At 38.8% G+C, this 20163-nt stretch overlaps 2 protein-coding genes across 3 annotated transcripts in view; one reads left to right on the top strand and one right to left on the bottom strand.

Annotated features, from left to right (window-relative positions):
* The window catches only part of zcchc24 (zinc finger, CCHC domain containing 24), a 33349-nt gene extending 20759 nt beyond the window's left edge, over positions 1-12590 (top strand). The window contains exons 3-5 of one of the 2 annotated variants that reach the window (XM_028604153.1): positions 6127-6291; positions 8891-8966; positions 10242-12590. In XM_028604153.1, coding sequence (XP_028459954.1) covers positions 6127-6291; positions 8891-8966; positions 10242-10243 — 243 coding nt within the window. In that variant the 3' untranslated portion in view covers positions 10244-12590. Of the gene's footprint in view, positions 1-6126; positions 6292-8890; positions 9436-10241 lie in introns of those variants that run through there. The other variant, XM_028604152.1, reaches the window with a different exon arrangement.
* A 3179-nt stretch (positions 12591-15769) lies between these two features.
* Positions 15770-18372, bottom strand: ppifa (peptidylprolyl isomerase Fa). The gene is made up of 6 exons (XM_028603156.1): positions 18153-18372; positions 17981-18011; positions 17756-17844; positions 17585-17681; positions 16279-16354; positions 15770-16185 (listed from the first exon to the last, which is right to left on the bottom strand). The coding sequence occupies exons 1-6, from the start codon at positions 18294-18296 to the stop codon at positions 16050-16052; spliced, it is 573 nt and encodes a 190-aa protein (XP_028458957.1). The 5' UTR covers positions 18297-18372; the 3' UTR covers positions 15770-16049.
* Between the last annotated feature and the right edge of the window lie 1791 nt (positions 18373-20163).

Genomic DNA, 20163 nt, shown 5'->3' with positions numbered 1-20163 from the left:
TTATTTGAAGACATTTCAAATATCCAAAGCTCTGCATTATTCATATTAAGCTGAGCTGCAATTTTATCAATAAAGACCCTGCTCTCCAAATCCAGACCAGAATAGTGGTTGCATACAATTACTACCAACCCTTTCCCAAAGCCTCAACATTGTTTTACCCACCAAATCCTTTGTTTTCTCGTAGAGGCAGACAAACCGCTAACTGGCATGTAGGATTTGCATAAAACCCCTAAGCTTTACTGTCAGTGCTGTCTTCTCGTATTTGTTGTCTGTGGACTGACTGTGGGCAAACTGTAGGTAGATGTCTCCCCTAATATGTTGAGTAAGTATGAAATCTCATATCCAAAACCTTGAAAGTAGCAGTCTTTTAGAAGGTTTGGCTTTAATATTAAACCAAGGCTAACCTATCCTGTTGCTGGAGACAGAGGATTATGGGTTCAGGTTTGTGTCTGGTGTCTGTCCACTGGTCATTACTCTTAGCCTGGAATCTGGAATGTAAGATCAACACAAATGCGAGATCACCTTTAGGCCTCAGACAGTGGTCTGGACCACATTTTTTCCCCCAGCGGTCAGTAATATGTAGACATCTTTTTATGATTTGCACTGGAGCAGAATTTCAACATGGTTTTGTGGCAAAATGATATTCAAACTGCAATTTTAGAGTCGGATGCCTGGGCTGAATACCTTGTAATCAATTTCACGGTATTACCCGAATTACCCTGAAATTTAAAGACATCACAGTGGGTGTCGTCTAGACCGAGATTGCTCGCTTAAACACACCTCTTCCAATTCAGTAATCTACCTAGGGTGCATGCTTCAAATTCCTAATATCGTTGTGTTTGTACAACATATGTGTCTTTAAAATCGACCCCCCCAGAGAATTGTCTCCACATTGCTCCACATGAGAATGAGTCCAATCCACTGTAGTTATGGCCAGAGCTACAGTGTTTAGTTAACGCTTTTTTGTTCCCCACCTCTCCCTCTCTCTTTCCCTTGTCTCTGAAATGTATGACCTAATTGAAAGCAGAGCAACGATTTCACGATGGCTCTCAGTGTTTCTCGTGTTCTGCCCCTATAGAGGCCATCTGCTTTGGATTTAGATTTCCTCTCCTCTCAGTTTCTCCTTCCCGTTCTCCACCCTCCTGAGAGGGGCTGATTGGAGGGTCTCTCCACAGTTGGCTCAAGCAACTGTGGGGCTTGTACTTGTCCACTTTTCTTTTTTTCCTGTGTGTGTGTGTGTGTGTGTGTGTGTGTGTGTGTGTGTGTGTGTGTGTGTGTGTGTGTGTGTGTATGTGTGTGTGTTTGAGTCTGATTCTAGAGCAGCAGGTTTTTTTAGACCCCCTTCGGTACAGAATCCAGGAGGAGCTGTATCACATTCAAACATTCAACTCAGACATTAATTGTTGCAATCTTAATGAGCTTTCTCTTGTTTCTGTTCATCTTGTTCTCTTGTGTCTCGTATTTGTCTCCCTTTTTGGTTTATTGTGTCTTGTTATTCTATTTAATGCAGTCTGTGAGCTCATTAATCCTGCGATATAAACCAAGGAATGAGCTGTGTCCTTGTAGCAGGGCTAAACTCTGAGTAGGAGTAGTACAGGAAAAGTACGCTGAGACTTTCCAGTTGTGTCTCAAGAGTGTATGAAAACCTGTGGATATGGAATTTATTGTGTGTGTGTGTGTGTGTGTGTGTGTGTGTGTGTGTGTGTGTGTGTCTGTTTGTGTCTGTGTTTGTGCATTTATATCTGGGTGTTAAAGGGGACAGAGGAGAGAGAGACACTGTGTGTGGCCGTGTTTTGCGTAGAGATTGCATCCATGAATGTGTGTATCACGTGTGTATATGCTTCATTTAACAGTCACTGACCCATAGTTTGTGTGCATGTGTGTGTGTGTTTGTGTGTGTGTGTGTGTGTGTGTGTGTGTGTGTGTGTGTGTGTGTGTGTGTGTGTGTGTGTGTGTGTGTGTGATGATGAGACCCTGCTGTGATCTGGACCAAAGGAGGATGTGGTCAACAAGTTGTGGCTTATGGAGCTACACTGTCTTCTCAATGGACACTAGTCCTCAACACACCCACACTGACACTTATCTCAACACGTGGGGCTCTAGCCTCAGGGACATAAACAAACACTGACTCAATGCAAGCCCGCACTGTCAAAGTGACACGACAAACACGCACGCCATCTCACCATCATCCGATTCGCTGTTTCAAAGCTTTGCTTCCACTTGACAGACACCTGAAGTGCTCTAAATGGCTCCGATGTATATCCATCTAGCTCTTACCCTGGCACCAGCTTGAATGGCTTTATTTGTAAAGAGCAAAGGAAAACAAAACACATCCTCCTGTGCAGGCTCATCTCCAGAGTGTTGTGTGGTGTGATGACGCAGTTCCATTAAATTAGTCATTGTACTGTGTGTATTGTGAATGGTTTGTAAATGTTGCTTTAAAGGCAGCAAAGCGTGCTTATTTGCCTGGAAATCAAGCCAAACTAAAACATTTGCTCAGTCATTCTTGTGTTTATAGCCCAGGGTTTTGATTGGTAATCCACTGCACCGGTGTAACTAGAGAGACAGGGCCTGTATGTATGTAAGTGAAGAAACCTAAAGCTTCCTTCATTAGCTGCTGCCCTGAATCTAGCAGCATTTTTTCTCAGCCCGCCTCAGCTGGCAGAAGGGGCACAACAGTCCAGATGTTATTGTGACATGTGTTCCCACGTGTTTGGGCGTCCATTGGAATGTGCAATACCAAGTGTGACTGTAAAGTTTATGACTTCAGAACCGAAACTTGCTTTTCATCTAAGACCTCCATGAGAGGCAGTGTGTTGCAATGGCCTGAAAACAACTGACCGCAATGTAAGTATACTCAAAATTATAACTCCAACTCCAAATAAACTGGATTACTTACTTAAACCAAATTTACGTGGGGCAGTATGTAAGGCAGAGGTGATATATTTTACGTAAGAAATGGGTTCAGTCTATGCATTTTTACCAACTTACAATTTAAGTATTATTCAATATATAAACTGCATTAATTTGATGTTAATCAAAAGTAACAATGTATTTACAGTCAATGCCACTAATGATTTTATGTTTTTATCTGACCAAAGTCCTAAACCCAGAGACATTCAGTTTACTATCATGACAAAGAAAAGCTTTAAATCCTCGTATTGGGAAGATGAAACCGGCAAATGTTTGACATTTTTCTTGAAAAATTACTTTTTTTTAAATTATCAAAATGGTTACTGATTAACTTTCTTACCATCGACTAATCAATTAAGGAACTAATATGTCAGCTCTACATTTAAATATAAACTTTTCTTGTATATAAGAACTCTGTTAACCTCTTTTGGACACAACTAACCAACCCAGTCATCAATATTGCATCTACTTCTTCATTTGGACTGGATAGAAAAGCCATTTGCATTGTGTGCATCAGGAACATCTTCCAATTAATTGCAAACAGGGCTGTCTCTAATCTGAAAGCACTCAGCTGCAGACAGAGCATGACACGCAGCCAAAGGCCAAGGCCAGACCCTGGAAACAGCATGGAGCTGGAGAGGAATGGTCATGAGGAGGATCAGTGCTGTTTCTGTCCTGCTGAGTCCTAGTTGCAGTATCAAGGAGAGATCTTTTTTTTTTTTTTTACAATCGAACAAACAGCTGTTACAGGAAATTTGACTGTGTTCACATTTCCAAATGAATAACGAGGGTTAAGGTTAGACCTCCTGGGTAGTACACCTGGAACTCTGACCATAGTTTATTTTTAAACTTCAAATTAGTCTGATGTATTATATTATAATATATAATAGTGATTAGTCTTACCGCAGCAGAAACCTAGAAAGTGCTGTATTTTGGCATTTGGGGTTTTAACAGAAAATGGCAGAATGTTTGTAGTTGGATCATATTTTAACTAGACAATTTGGTATGAAAGAATCTAAACAAAATGTTGTTATGGCATGGTCTTTGAGATTGCCCATTGATTGCATCGAGACAACCCTGTCAGTGTGTATAGCTTGGTGTGCTGCAGGCCAGCAGAAGTCAGATTTTCCAGCCAGCGTACTGTCACAGTGGGAGATGTGAAGCTGACAGTGGGGTTGAGGTCATCTGTTGAGGGGCCAAAGTGAAGCACAGCTGCTCATACTTAGCATTGGCTTGCTGGTGCTGATGCAAACTGCTGACGTCTATAAGGACAGCACCAGATGCTGCTGATTAAAGTTCTTATTACTCACACATGGGTTGGGACAAAAGTAATGGAAGACCAGGGATACAGATTGTACCCCTCCTCTCACTCGCACCGCCCCGTACACCCTACATCCACCCTGAAATCTGCAGCCAACGTTAAAGTGATTATGAAAACAATCTGCAGAGAATCAGGAGTGGAGTGGACAGGTCTGATTTCACTTTGAAGGCAGAGACTCTCCTAACCTTCTGGAAAGCTTCCTTCAGTTGCATGCCATGCATTAAGATTTCTTCTTTCTGTCATATCAGATTTCCATTTGCATGATAGCATTTTTAAACTTTGAGATAAAATAACACAATTCCTCACTACTCCATTTCCAATAACTATCTTCCAAATTAAAGCATTTTTTTAAGCTTTTGCAAAATAACCACTCCAAGCCTGATAATGACTGTCACCAGGCAGATGCAAGTTCTGGGATTATTTTTTTTATTTTTTTAATGATGGCATTTCAAATTAATAATGACAAGCCCTGATAAACATACTAATCAGTGTACATTTGGCAGTCTGGAGGACAATTTGTGATGTATCCTTTTGATGACATCAGCAGTACATTTGATTGTGGCATGCTTTTAGGAGAAAAACAAGTCTTTTCCCCCAATGCTGTTATAGTTGCCTAAATAAAGTTGCCAACATGAAGTCATTGGAGCAACTCCTCCCAACAATATTGCCCTCAGGCTAGCGCTTTTTCATGGCTGACTGACTGTTCGTAATCATTTCCCTCATGAGAATTTAGAGGAGTAATTTAACACAGCTGTAATGGAAGTAAATGTCAACTACACAACCACATATTGTGCCAAGATTGTGTGTAGGAGTGTGCTGTATTATGAAGTTGGTTATACTATTAGCACAAAAATAGACACACCCTGCTGTCAAAGCTCAACATCCATTATTGCCCAAGAGGTTCTTTTAAAAATGTCATTCTGAACTAGTTTTTTTCACCATACTAAAGCAATACTTGGTGCCAACGGTGCCTGAACCGATACTTAAACAAAACCAAAAAATGACGGTCGACAACAGAACAGCTTGTTGCTAAGGAAAATTTAAACCTTGAAACTGAACAATATACTGTATTAACTGTTGACAGTAGGGTTGTCCCGAATCTCCGAATCCGGACTATGGAGTCTTAATTTGTAAAGATCAACAGATCATAGGTTTTATGCCCTGACAACATTCATTTACATTTTTCAAATTCTTCTTTAAAAAGATAGGCGGTTCATCAGTGGTTCCCAAAAACCTTTTCACATCAAGTGTATGAAACCCATCACCAAAATAGTCATATATTCTGCCATTGCGCTACTTAAGGATGGAATTATAGTGAAAACAAATTATTCCCCTTTTTACTGGGGACCCTCTGCACCCACCTCAAGGACCCCTGGTGGCCCCCAGACCACACTTTGAAAATGTCTGGGCTACATGGTATCAAGTGTGATATAACCAGTGGCATCATATTTTTTGTAAAAAATTGCTGTTAAACAACAAAAAGAAGAACCACTATATTGTTTCCACTTGCCTTGTTTGTAAATGTTGTTGTTCAATATAGAAAATTGGAAAAAGATGGCAGAAGGGTACTTCACAACTGAGTTTCTCAGTTTACAAGGTACACCTGAATTCACCCTGAAGTCCCGTTGGCAATTTTTCCTGCTATGGCGAAGACATGTCGCGTTCTACTCCCCTACTCGCCTCTGATTGGCCTACCCTGATACTCTTGCCCTAACCTTAAACATTGTCACTCCTCATGCCTAAACCGAAACCAATCGGTACCCACCCCACTTCGGCACAGCATAAATAAACACTTTCTGCACAAACGTTTTATTTTTCTGGTCAAGAATATTAAATGAAATGATTTCCCCACCTGTGCATGCATTTGATTTACTTTACTTTGTTCTTTACAGGCCAGACCCAAAGGTGAAGGACTGACACCTTACCAGGGGAAGAAGAGATGCTTCGGAGAGTATAAGTGCCCCAAATGTAAGAGGAAGTGGATGAGTGGCAACTCCTGGGCCAACATGGGACAAGAATGTATCAAATGCCACATCAACGTCTATCCACACAAACAGGTACTTCAACCTACAGTATGACATTCACTTTCCAAGCATTTGCAGTAATGTCTAAACAGTCAAAAACATTACTCATACACTTTGTTTAAGTGGTTGACTGAATTGTCTCAACCAAAGTTAACAGAGTCCAGACTGGTTTCCATGGCTGCATATTGTCTTGAGGATATTCCAGATGGCCTCATTAAATATAATAAAAATCATACCACTAACAATTGCTCTTGCCTCTTGGTAATAAACCAGCACAAATGAACTAATTGCATTTCCTGACTGATAAAAGTTTGGAATTATTTACTGAATGTCATCAAATCTTAAAACAAATATTTCTTTAGTAATGTCTCACAGACGAAAACTAACTCTGAGGTTATTGAGGCTTACAGTTGCAGAAATTCCTCTCACATTTAATAATACGAAAAAGTGAAATCATGTTAACCAAGACGCTGTGGAGTGTTTTTCCGAACAGCAAATACTCCAAGGGAATTCATGTGCTGGTGAGCTGTCTGTTCGGCTTAACCTCGAATTTTCCTCACAGCCTGTTGACTAAAGAGATGGATCACCTGAGAAAGAATCCACTGTGTTTTCTTCAGATAGAGATATATTTATCCTCAACGCTTCATATTTTTATATTTATGCTTTTCCACATTCTTCCAATTCCACTTCCTGAAATAAAGTTAGGATTAGTGCTTGAAGCCCTGCTCGTTCTCTGAATACCACGGCTGACAATGCTCCACTCTGATAACGCTTACATAAAATGGAGCAGGAAGCAGACACTGCTCGACAAATCTACCCATGTCTGGCAAGGAGTCGCAACATTCCCAATGGAAAGTTAATGCATTGTTTATTCCAAATATTTTGTTTATTCATTTGCATCTTCATTTGAATGAGATCTTAACCCACAATATTAATAAAATGCATGGGTGGAAGACTGCATTCAAAATCTTTTTTCCATTGTGGAGTTCACTGGTGAGAAAACCAAATTCTGCCTCTGTGTCTTGTGGCAAAGCTACACACAGGCAAGCAAATTCCCTGCATTTGCAATGTCACCCACTTAACATACTTCCCTCCCTGTCAGCGTTTGAAATGGACCACTAACCTCTGTGTCCTCGAGTATCAAAGAGTTCAGCCTCTCAGCACGGCCCCCTTCCGCCCTGTGGATTCCCATAAATAACCTGAATATGTATTCCAATCCCATCCACATGCATTAAATATTTTCCCTGTTAGGTGGGAAATGTATTTCTTGGACATCCAGTGCATTTTAAAACAAGGGTAATATTTCCATTGGGTATAACAGGGACAAATCCCCCTTACTTTTTAACCCTACTCTGTCGGAATAAAAACTCCTCCTCAAAAGAAGATTTTCAATGAATTGCCCTAAGCTAACAAACATGCTCACTGACATTTTAAGCTAGTTAAATGACAATTAGCAAGCTTGCTAGCTCAAATAACTTTTTCTGCCCTCTTCAATTACGGTTTATTGAATTAAATGATGTACAATATTGAGAACAAATTGCCATAGGGGATAAAATAAAGAAAACAGTAAAGAGAAAATAGAAAGGAGCTCTGAGGAGCTATTTTGACTGACTAGTGCTAGCATGTTCCTGGCTTGCTAGTGTGTTAGCCGATAGGTCGCCAATTACAGTAGTTTACTAGCTAAACCTGAGAGTAGTCACTATGCCTCAAGCACAGCCCAATTCATGAAGATGCACGGATAAATGTTGCTTTTTTATGTCTGGTTGAAGAACCCTAAACTACATTATTTCCCCCAACAGCCCTGAAACCCAAACTATGCCCTTGATTCAAACTAATCTAAAAATGATTTCATGTGATCCCTGCTTCTGTGCCAAACACATATACCAAATAAAGTATGTTATTGATCACTGTAGGGGAACACTCTTTTAACTTTCTCCAAATGGAAAGAGCTCAGACTGCAGCTTCAGCTACAGAGCTGACTCGATTGAGCTTGAGTTTCTTGCTCAAAGACACTTCAAGAGGGAAGAAGCCTGCAGCACAGGGGCTCGAACCTTTGCAGTTCCTACTAACTGAGGGGTTAATATACATCAGATTTTCCAGGCTTTCCTCAAGGACCTTATGTCTTTGATGCGCCGATAGTAAAATCTCAGCACTTCCTGGCAGACTCTCTAACATAAAAAGAACAATAGATTACAAATAAAAATGTCAAAACAGATTGTTAAAAAAAAAAAACTCGAAACGTGCTAGCCCAGATAGATTCCCTTCGTCCTCAATAATGATTTCAAGAAAGCCATTGCTGTAACAGTTTGCTGATATTCCATACAGGTCATCATGATCAAACGGATACTGGATCTTTTTCTTTAATACTAGGTTATTAAAGTGTGCTGCAAGTTTCCAGAGCTGATAATGTGTTGGCATATCTCTGCAACTACTTGTGTTTAGTCCACGTCTGATCTGTGTGTGAAGAATATGGGCATAATGTTGGAGGCCAAAGTAGTAAGACGTATAGCTGAGTTAAATCTGGTGCCAAAGAAACTGGTTGCATAACTCAGAGGTTTACGTGTGTGCTGCTTGGTTTGCTTTTTTCAGTGTTTTATATGACTCATTATTGGTTCTCGGTTTGTATCCTCAGCGCCCTTTAGAGAAGCCGGATGGCCTGGATGTTTCTGACCAGAGCAAGGAGCACCCGCAACACCTGTGCGAGAAATGTAAAGTCCTGGGCTACTACTGCCGCCGTGTGCAATAATCATCTTTATTCAGTCAGACTGCAACGTTTGAGTCCCAAGTTCTATTCCTCATCCTCCATCAAGGCTGTTAATGTTCTCCTTTCACATCCAGGTTTCCCTAATCCTTGCGTAGGGATGCACCGATCTGATACGGATATTAGATACTGACTCAAATAGTTGATCAGGTATCGGGGAAAATTGCGCCAATCTTTTCAATTCAGTTCTAGGTTTATTTACCAATTTTGACCAATATGTTGCTGCATTCAAAAGGTTTACACTTTAATTGTAATTACTGTCAACTTTTTTGATTTATTTAAAAAAATATATATATTAAAAACTTTACCAAGTTAGAAAAGCAATGTTTTATGGAACGCCATTTAAGTCAATATTAAATACATAAATAAAGAAATATGGCTATGAAATAAATATAAAAAATATGGCTATACAATAAATCTTGAAATAAATACATAAGGAAATAAATAAATGTAAATATATAAATGAGTCAACATAGTTCAATGAATAAATAAATAGGGTTTTATATATATATATATATATATATATATATAAACTTTCCAAAAGGACTACTTTTTTTTTATTTCAGGGGACTTTTATTTCATAATGTCATGATTATTTATTTATTTCATAGGCACATTTATTTAATTATGCTTTTTTTTAATATATTGGATGAAATGGTATTCCATAATGTTTAAGTCAAGCCTGATGTTGCCTGACACAAAAGAATTCTGCCAGTCACTTTTACACAGTAAGGCATACAGCTTATAAATTAAAGACTGGTTGGTATCGGCCGATACTGAAAGCCCAGATATCAGGGCTAAAAAAGTTGGATCGGTGCATCCCTATCCCTAACTTGCACACAACATGGCGTCCTTTCCTCCTCATGTCTTCCCCTCCTTCTCTCAGCCTTAATCTTTCTGTCCCTGTTCTAAACCACATGTGGAACATAGATTTTTTTTTCTTCCAATGACAGTATTGGAGATTACATCCAACAATGAGAGGAACATGTAATTTAGGATTAATTTATCAGTGCTCTTCATCAAAAAAAGCAAAAACTTGCCAAAATCTGTGTTTTTTTTGTGTCTCATATATCAGAACCCACATAACCCCATTGATCCAACTCAGTGTTTAACAACAGCTAATCGTGAATTAATGAATTAGCATGTTTTTCAATGGTGTCACTGACAGTAATGGTCTCAATAGATTACCTCACCTTGGGGTTTGTTGGCTTTGTGTTTACAGAGATCTACCTTCCATTTCCCTGCCAAGTGAAGTGTGTGGTAATGTGACGAACATTTAACCCGGGCCTCTCATGATGGTATAATATATACGAGGCCTTTTGATGAACAGCACATCTTATTAACTGTGAATTAACTGAGGGACAATGTGCCTTACATCCCTAGCTTACATTTGGCCTATTTATTTTCTTGTTGTCAAGTGTGCAATTTTAATTTTGACTGGGACATAACAAAATGTTTTTTTTTGGTATGTTTGTATATCACATTATTGTGTAACTGCTTCCACGTCTTTAGAAACTACTGTAGATTCAGTCGCTCCTCGTCTAGATTTAGTGCATTGCTAATAGATGAGATTTCATTAACCCTCCCAAGAGTATTTTTGTTGCAACACAAATTCTCAGTGATCTAGTGTTACATTCATATAGCTGTTAGAGAAGTAAGTTGTGTTAATTTCAAATCACAAGGTCAACTGAGAAGGAGCTGTAGGAAAACAACACTAGTTTTAGCAACAATAATCTTGCCATCCACATAGTTTTTGGCCAATGTTTGATTAGAATTATGAAACATGATTTTAGAGGTTAAACTGTTCACATGTAAAGCCTGATTCGATTTTTAACCACAAAGTAGTAAAGTACAAATTAGATGTTTTTCAAAGAGATTTAGAAAGACATTTAAGTTCACGTTTAAGTGCCAGTGGATGCCTGGCAGCCTTAGTGGTCAATAAAGCGTTTCCAAAAGCTTGCAGCTGATTGCAGTGTGAAGAGTGTCTAGAGGGAGGTGAAGTTGTGGAGAACTGGAATGATTTTCAGGTCGGGTGAGAGAAACAATGAGATTTAATATAGAAGGGCTGGTTTGAAATGTGCTGATGCAGAAGATTCAAGGATATATTGAAAGTGATGATGAATTGAGTTATTTTTTATGAATATAAGTGCTATTATAAACCAATGTCTTTAAAATACGAAAAGTACACCCATCCTGTTTACATTACAGGAAATGAATGTAGTTTTGACTTATAGAAATCTGGCTTTTAAGGAAACTTGTTAAAGGAATTTTGAACTGTTTTATATGTACTGTATTTCTAGCCTTATAACATCTGGTTAACTATATTTTATACTGTAACATACTGTATGTGCCTTAAAACATTTGAATCATTCTGAAGTATCAGGATTAGGAGGTAATTTGAAATTGGGAAAAGACATATGGGGCTCAGAGATGGAGCAGTATACATGCATGTGGTAACTGTGATGCATAGTAAGTTTAATGCAGGTTCAAGATGCGACAAAGGACAACAATTAATACAGTTCCTCTATTAGTTTGAACTGGCATGGTGGGTGTTTGCATCAACACAGTTTGCTGGGCTGAAGGCACGGGCTGAAACAGCATTTCCAGCTGGCAATAACAATCCTACTGTGGTCTGTTGTCATGGAATATCCACAAAGATGTTATTTCTTAGTCGATCCTCACAACAAAAAGGAGTCGCACATGAAACTGTGGACCTCACTCTTTGTTTTTTAATCTATTGTAGTTATGTTTATCCAAGGGACTGTGGGTTTTGTCAAAAAATATACATGGTTAACTCGCCTTAGTAGGAGAGTTTGCAGTGGCTGATTATGGTACCTTACAGTTTTGGGAAATTTAGATAAAGTACCATCTGTAAAGTTAAAGGGGCACTCCAGTAATTTAGTAGTGCAGTTCCACAAAGTTGGGAGGCTTGCAAAAGACACTAAAGAGTAGTTGAATCAATGCGGCAGAGACTCAGAAGGCTCATGCTCCAAAACGCTGGGTCCTACCTTTCCCATAATGCAACTAAAAAGCATCTTTAAGTAGTCTTCCCCTACCTGGTAAATGCCCATGTCTTTCAAACTCAAAAATTATGTCTTCAAACCTAAGCTGACATAACCGCGATTATAGACTTGACAAAGCACCTCTAGAGCTACAGAAGACATTATACAACTGTTTTCACAGTTCGAGAAGTACTCCCTGTGCAACTTGATATCATGACTTTGCGTAAACACACACGCCACTTTCCTAAAGCCAAGTGGCATGTTATCTGTACGCATTTTGAGCTATCCGCGTGTATGTCTACGCTCTATACAGCAGAGGGCAGTCTGCAACGTCACAGCGCAAACAAACACGCCACGTGGCACTTTCTAAAGCCAAGTGGCGTGTTATTGCAAGGCTACGTGTTATCGTGAGGCTACATTTGGGTTTAGGAATGTCACATGCAGGTTGGGTTTAGGAAAAGAAGAACGTGGTTGGGTTGAGGAAACGTCACACGTGGGTTGGGTTTAGGAAAAGAAGAACAGGGTTGGGTTTAGGAAAACAAAACTTGCCATGGCGTCAATTCACACGCAATCGCAAGGTAATGTAAATCAATGGAGGCCAAACGGCGTCGATAAACACGCTAAAAAACAAGTATGTGTCTTGGTAACACGCCAATAATGGCAAACGAATTGGCATGTCATACATACGCCACTTCATGAGATCAGTCTGCCCTGTGACGAGTAAACTGAACCTGATGTGTAAAACTGGTGGAGTGCCCCTTTAAAAAAAGATATTTGCGCAACTATATTACCACAAGTAAAAGACCTTTTCTGAATGAAAAATTCTCCTTTCAGTTGGGAACAATCCATTTTTCTTATTGTTACCATTGTCTTTCTTTTGCTCTGTGCGATTACACTAACCTAACAGGTCTTTCCATCTGAACCTTATTGTCCACATTATACCATGTGGCTGTAGTGAGAGGAATAGATACCAATGATGCCTTAGGAACTAACCTCATAAACAAAGAACAATGTTATTGTGATTCCCCTAGTTCTGGCAGAATATTGAGAAATCCTGTTGGAGTTTGATTCCACCCAGATACATTTTGTGAGGAGGCCATTTTAAATGGCAAATCAAGAGCCAATGGAAGCAGTTGATACAATACATTTGAAGAAGAAAAAAAAATCTCTGCTTTTAGACATAATGTCGTGAATTACATATACTTGACTTTTCTAGTACCTTTTCAGTTCAAATTTGTTGTTTTCTATGAATGAGATGTGTATTTTGGAACACTTTATAGATGTTGAAAATTTTAAAGCAATCTGCAAAAACTCGAGTTATTTCCCTTATGTATATATTTGAAGGCCATTATTATCAAGGATAGTAGCTCTTTTAAAGTGTTATGCAATATTTAAGCTTTTTGTGTAAAGAAGGGCCTATTGCAGAGAAATAAACAAAGCTGGGAGTTTTTTTTTCTTTATGTTTTACAATAATCTGAGGGGTTATCCTGCAGAAATATTTATGGAAAGATTTTTTACAACACTTTTTGTATAGAATATGCAACAAAGTTACACTAAGAAGGAAATATTGATGTCTACATAGAGTATTATTAAAAAAAAAAGCTGGTACATAATTAATACCCTTTCTCAATTATAAGCCATTGTATTTTTGTGTTTTGTTTTATGATGTTATCAGTGTTGAATAACCCACAATGTTATTCAGTTGCTTATGTAACTAATTATGAGCTGCCATTTACATCCATACAGTCACATGTATTCATTTTGTAAACAATAATATGAAGATATATATTGTGTTAACATGCAGAAATCTTTTTTTTTTCCTTAATTAGTGACAGATACTCACCACTGTATAAGCACGTTAAACTGTGAGATATAGTTTGCTTAAAGCAGCAATGACAAGAAACTATTATAAAATGTTACAGTGTTATTAGTAGTTTAGGGAGTGTATACTTTTGTCAAGAAAGCGTGTGTGACAAAGAACTATTTTAGAGTTTGCATGTGCATGTGTTTGGTTTTGAATGAAATATTGTTGTGCAATGTATACTTATATAAATACCTTACAGTAGTTTGCTACAGTACATATTGTTTTTAACATTATCAGCAACTTCTGATTATTAGTCTTGACGTATTTCATTTACCGCTAGTGTAGCCTCTACGAATAATACATATTTACTGAATGTAATGTGTTAACACTTATGTGGTCAATTTGGAAAGTTATGTTTGTATTCTTTATTGTCTGTATCACTTGAGATGTTTGTATTGCAATATTGCAATAATGTAATATTTGAATTGGACAGAACACAGGCGTGAGGTAGGGAAGACAATGATTTTGGGAAACAAGGACAGTCATGGTTTGAGAGTAGACCACAGGTCTGTTTTTCACGTCCATGAAACGGCATTCCAAAATGTGCCTTATTTGTTAGTTGGGAAAACATTTTAGTGCTTTAGTGCTGTCGAGAGTTTTATCAAATAAAGTCATATTGAATTAGGAGCGCTTGGATTGTGTGGTTTCATTTGTTTAGGTCCTCTGTTGAATTGTTGTAGCCAGTAACTGGGAGGTGATCACTCTGGATTTTGATTTCAGCCAAAAGCAACATTAAGTGTCTTCTGAGAGCTCCTGTCTGTAGAATAATTATTACAGAGTATGTTTTCTTTAAGAGTTGTGTCTTTAAGCGCAAGCTCCAAGACTTATACAATACTGAGCGTATAGATTATGATGAAGAGGTTTTTAATGGATTATTCACGGTGGTTGTGTAACGCAAAAAAAAAGTGTGTGTGTGTGTGTGTGTGTGTGTGGGGGGGGGGCTTGTAAAACTTGTTTTTCAGTTTCCGTGAAAGTGCTGAAAGATAACAGACACATTGAGCTGACAGGACTTGATTTCAACACTTTGAGTCAAACTGCGGACAGGAAAACCAAAACGTAAAAAAGGACACCAGCTGACATGGGTGCTGTGTGATAAATGGAGACATTTACAGCAGACGAACCAGCTTGTACCAGTTGTCAAGATGTCATTGTGTTGCATGTGTACTTAACGTTGGCCACGGCACCGCTGTCTTTCGAGCCAAGTTTCCATGCACAATATTGGACATGCATTCCAAATAACTAAAACTAAACCAGAGGGTGGGGACCCAAATTATATCAAGTTTGTTACAACATCTCTTCCTCGTACGGAGTGAGAGCTGAGAAGTCTCTATAGCAACAATGTAATCTGAGAATTCAAACAAACGGTGGAAGGTCAGTACGCATATGGTTTCATTTAGGGGCATGGCCGCTTTTTTCACGTCGCTTCATTATTTACTTTCATAAAGTATTAGCTCGATAAGCAGCACCACCCAGTCTCTGGCTTTCAGACATGTCTTGGCCTCCTTTTCTCTTTCTCTCCTCCAGACCCTCTGCATTTCAAATAAAGAAGCAGTGAAGGAAGAGCAGCCCACATACAGTATAAGCTAAAGACATTTTCAGGGTCCTTCGTTGTTCCAGCAGATTAAATCATCTATATGCACCATGTCCAATGGGGCTATAGCCTGCCGCAGTTCTATCATCTGTCAACTGCATTCATGCGATATTTGAGCTCCACTGTAGGTGGATGTCACATGATGTCACATCCTGCTCTGGTGGACAGGAAGTCATTCGCACTGGAGCCGGTGTCTTAAAAAAAAAAGCTGCTGGATCATTTCCAGGAAGCTTTAAAACCAGCATGGTGGGGGGCACATGAGTGAAAATGTCTTGTACTGAGACCAGAGCTAGAACTTTCTGAAAACGGTCATTTTATTTGGCAGAAAGTGGCAAATTGCGCAATAACAGCATTGAACATAGACATGACTTAGTGCTTGTATAAAAATGGTTCAAGTTCAAACTCAGAAAAGCAAGAGATCTTCTGACATCATAATCAACAGTAAAACAGCAGAATCGCCTGTGACAGTTCCTCCTTGAAGGTGTCATGAACACCACAGAACGAAATATAAAGTAAATACCCAATGGTTGCATGCTGAGTCATCCAACAGAAGTCCATGTGTGATCTTAGTTGTTATTTGATCTCCCCACAGTCAGTGACGACAATTTTCTTAATCACACCGCCGTCATGTAAACCAAAGGATTCCATCTTGCTGACCACATCCATACCTTCCTTGACCTGCCCGAACACCACGTGTTTACCATCAAGCCTGTCAAAAGAGATACAAAAAGGGACGTCAGCAACTGGTAAGTGTGGCAGAGCTGCTGAGATGACGGATTTAAAAGTTCTGCAAAGTATTTACCATTCAGTTTTGGTCGTACAGATGAAGAACTGGGAGCCGTTAGTGTTTGGCCCTGAATTTGCCATTGAAAGAGTTCCTGCAGAGATCAAGAAGCCAACAAATAAATCAATTAAACGTGAAGCGGTCAACAAGATCTTGACCTCCTTTTACCACTGACTCAATACCATTTAGGCCTGAGTGGAGCAAAAGAGAAACATGACACGAGTCTGTGTCTAACTGTGTTTAGGTGGAGGCCTGTTTCTCTTTTCTGAAACACAAACTGTGATAATGTCACACTTTAAAATAAAGCATCTTATTAAAAAAAATAAGTTATTTTGATAAGTGCATGTTGACTCACTAAAAAGTAGGTCATTCACCTGGGGATTGAAAAATCCATATAGCTACTGGTTTTAGTGGTGCATGAAATTAGGCACTGCCATCTAGTGGAGAGACAGCTATATTTGATTCTACCTTTTCTTATTATTATTTTCTTATCTTTCCTCTGCCATGGGAGTCTATGGCAGCCCATAGAACCGTACAGTAAAAAGGTGGGCAATTTGGCACAACACCAAGTTTTAGGTCTGCATTACAGGCAGTCTAGCACCACCAATGGGTCCATGCGATTAACTTTTGAACCATATGCCCGATTTTGAACATTGAGATATAGTTGGAATCCTTGGATGACGCCGAACTCAACGCACCCCATGATGTCAATATCCGCCATGTTGGACCTTCCGCCATATTGGATTTGATCAAAAAACACTAAAAAGTTTTCACAGGTCACAAAATTGGTCCGATTTTCACGAAACTTGGCACAGATGGCGAAGCAGCCAAACAGGAAGATAACTCATATCTCGGGGAGGCTTTCACGTATCAAAACCACTCTCAATACTTGGACTCATGACCCAATTAGGAGGAGGCTCAAGAAATTTGGTGACTTTTGAACAGGGAAATGACATATGTGTCACAATATAAAAGAGCCGCAGTAATTTGTTGATTTCATTTGTTGTCGTTTTTTATTGACCTTAGTTTTATTGAACTTAATTTTCAAAATGTCAGAAAATAGTGTGACTGTTCAAAATCCCCAACATTTCAGATACTGGAAACAGAGAACTTTAAAGTAGTTGTTGCAGCATTATACAAGAGCCTCCCAGACACAGATACACTATCCAGGCAATTCTGCCACTTAAAACACTTTCATCAGCCTAGAGGTCTGAATACAAAGCTATATGGATGGATAAAGGATTGTTTGTTTTGTCCTCTAAACAGAGATAAAGTGGTAGTAGTATAGTAAATGTTTACTCAAAGATGTGGAGATGTACCCTACCTGGACCAGTGTGTTTTAATTTGAAGTTTTCATCTTTAAACGTCTTGCCATATATAGATTTCCCTCCAGTGCCGTTGTGGTGGGTGAAATCCCCCCCCTGTAACAGAAAACACAGTAGACAACATAGCAAACACTTAATATGTGCAGCGGCATCTTCACTGTATATCTTACCTGACACATGAACTCAGGTATGACCCTGTGAAACACAGATCCCTTGAATCCAAAGCCAAGTTCCCCAGTGCACAGTGCTCTGAAGTTTGCTGAGAAATTAGTTGTCTTATTTATTACATTAGCATTATAACAAGTCAACGAGAGTTAAAGCATTTTAATGGTGAATTAAACACATGTAACTCTTGATATTCAGCAGGTTTATAGGAATATAGTTAAAAAACATACCTGCAGTCTTTGGCACTACATCTGCATTCAACTGCAAGATAATACAAAATCACATTCAAATTCATGGCGCAGTGTTTACACAGAGAAATGCCCTTATCTGTACATATTTGAGTGTTGTGAGACATGTTGGTGGGTCTTCGGGAGAGGCTAACGCTAGCTGCTAGCTAGCTACCTCAATAGTTATTCTTCCAAGAGGCTCATTGTCGGCCTCGATATCCAAATACACGACGGGGTTCTTAGCTGGAACGGAGGAAAAGAGCTTCGCGGCGGCGACGCCCGGCGTGCTGTATCGCATGCGGTTCTTTAGTTGTAACATCGCTGCTCGGCGGAAAGCTGAAGAGGAGCTGCAGGCAACGGGAGGGCTGGTGGTGTTTACATGTGACGTCACGCGTACGGACTGACTGTCAGGACAACAGAAATAAAAAAAGTATTAAAATTGTGGAAATTGTAGGGCTTTTTTTCCCCCTGAAACCTCTAATTTTTTTATTTTGGTTGTTGTTGTTTGTATTGATTCGTATGTTTCTATATATGTATATTTTGTATTATTATTTTCATAAGTTTGTGCACTTATTGTTCACGTGCTATCGTTGCTTACCTGATTTTTTGTAAACTACATTTTGTCAATAAAAAAAAAAAAAAAAGGACAACAGAAATAGACCATTTTATTTCTATGGTCAGGAGCTTATATACTGTCTATGGTAAGGAGTGTCCACCATAGACAGTATATAAGGTGTCCACGTACAGGACAAACAGCGACATCAAGTGGGAGCTTCCGGAAGCAAACACCTCTTTATTTAGGTTGACCAAAAAAAAACTCATACGGTTACAAGGTCCACTTTGACCAAAATTGTATACTTGGGTTAAAACCAAACCATCTTCATGACAACTGAGGAATGCCAAGCGATGTGGTTGAAAGCACTGTGAAACACCAAGTAAGTGAGCCTTGTGTGAGAACTGTTTTCTAAGGTCTAAATCTAAGGTAAAATCTATGAAGAGGGAAAAACAGAAATGCAAGAATTTGATTTTGTAAGGAATCCTACAATGCTGAGCAAATATTTCTGTTTTTAAATATTTTGTCTGCAAATAATCTTATTTTAATATTTAACTTGTGCTAAATTGTTTACATCAGGGATATTCGAAGCTGTGGGCCTCAGGCAAGCTTGGAAAAGGGAGCTCAATTCCTGGATGCCTATGGGATCATGATTATGCAATTTGATCCCATAGACATTCAACACTTGAGCCAAGATAGTCTATTGCTGTTTGACATAACTTCAGACTACACAAAACACATAAAAAGGTCTGTCCTAAGGCATGTATTGGTTTCTGACTCTGGGAAAGTAGGAAAATCAGTTTAATTCCCCAAAACTCCTGTATCTCTGAACTATATACTTAACCAAATCCCGCAAATTCTGGCTATTATATTGTATGTGATCTTCTTTTGATAAATGTAATATGTTTTCACTTCCATTCACTGAACCTCCCCTGAAACCATTGGGGCCCACTTTGAAAACCTCTGGTTTACATATTTCCACAATAAAAATATAATGATGATGGGTATGGCATACTTAATCAGGTGTATATACATGCACTCTATTTGGGATGACTGATAACATTTGCAAATTTTACAATGCTTGTCTCCGTCAGTCATATTTACATTTTAAGGAATGAGAACCAAAAAAGGAACTTTCCCATTCTAATATCAATTTTGCATTTGTCTCGATTTGCATTACTGTTTCCCTGCTTTAAACTACTCACTGTGATGACATATGCCATTTGAATACTCATTTGACCAAAGGGACTGTGCTAAACCTTCCTGCATACATGTCTGTTCAGGTACAGGTTTGATAATGGTTTGTCAGGTACAGGTTTGATAATGGTTTGTCTGAAGTTTTTTCAACTGTATTATTCCCATGTAAAGTGGTTAAGCTGTAAATAAAACTATATATGGGCATTATGACGATTATAAATCGGTTCATAATATTCACAAAGTCCAATTTCGCTTTGATATTGCTTTCCCAAAAACACATTTTGTTTTGAGAACGGTTATACCTTTAAAACTGCAGAGGCATTTTAAATATTTCTAAACCACAAAGAAGTGATAATGATAATGTAAATATCTGTATTTGCAGTTGATGCTCCTACTTATTGATCGGCATCAGGTGTTGCAAAGGTTTTAACCAAGA

Source organism: Perca flavescens, chromosome 17 (assembly GCF_004354835.1).
Source record: "Perca flavescens isolate YP-PL-M2 chromosome 17, PFLA_1.0, whole genome shotgun sequence".
NCBI lineage: Eukaryota > Metazoa > Chordata > Actinopteri > Perciformes > Percidae > Perca > Perca flavescens.
Note: the sequence above shows the minus strand (reverse complement) of the source record. Positions and strands in the feature narration are given on the sequence as shown.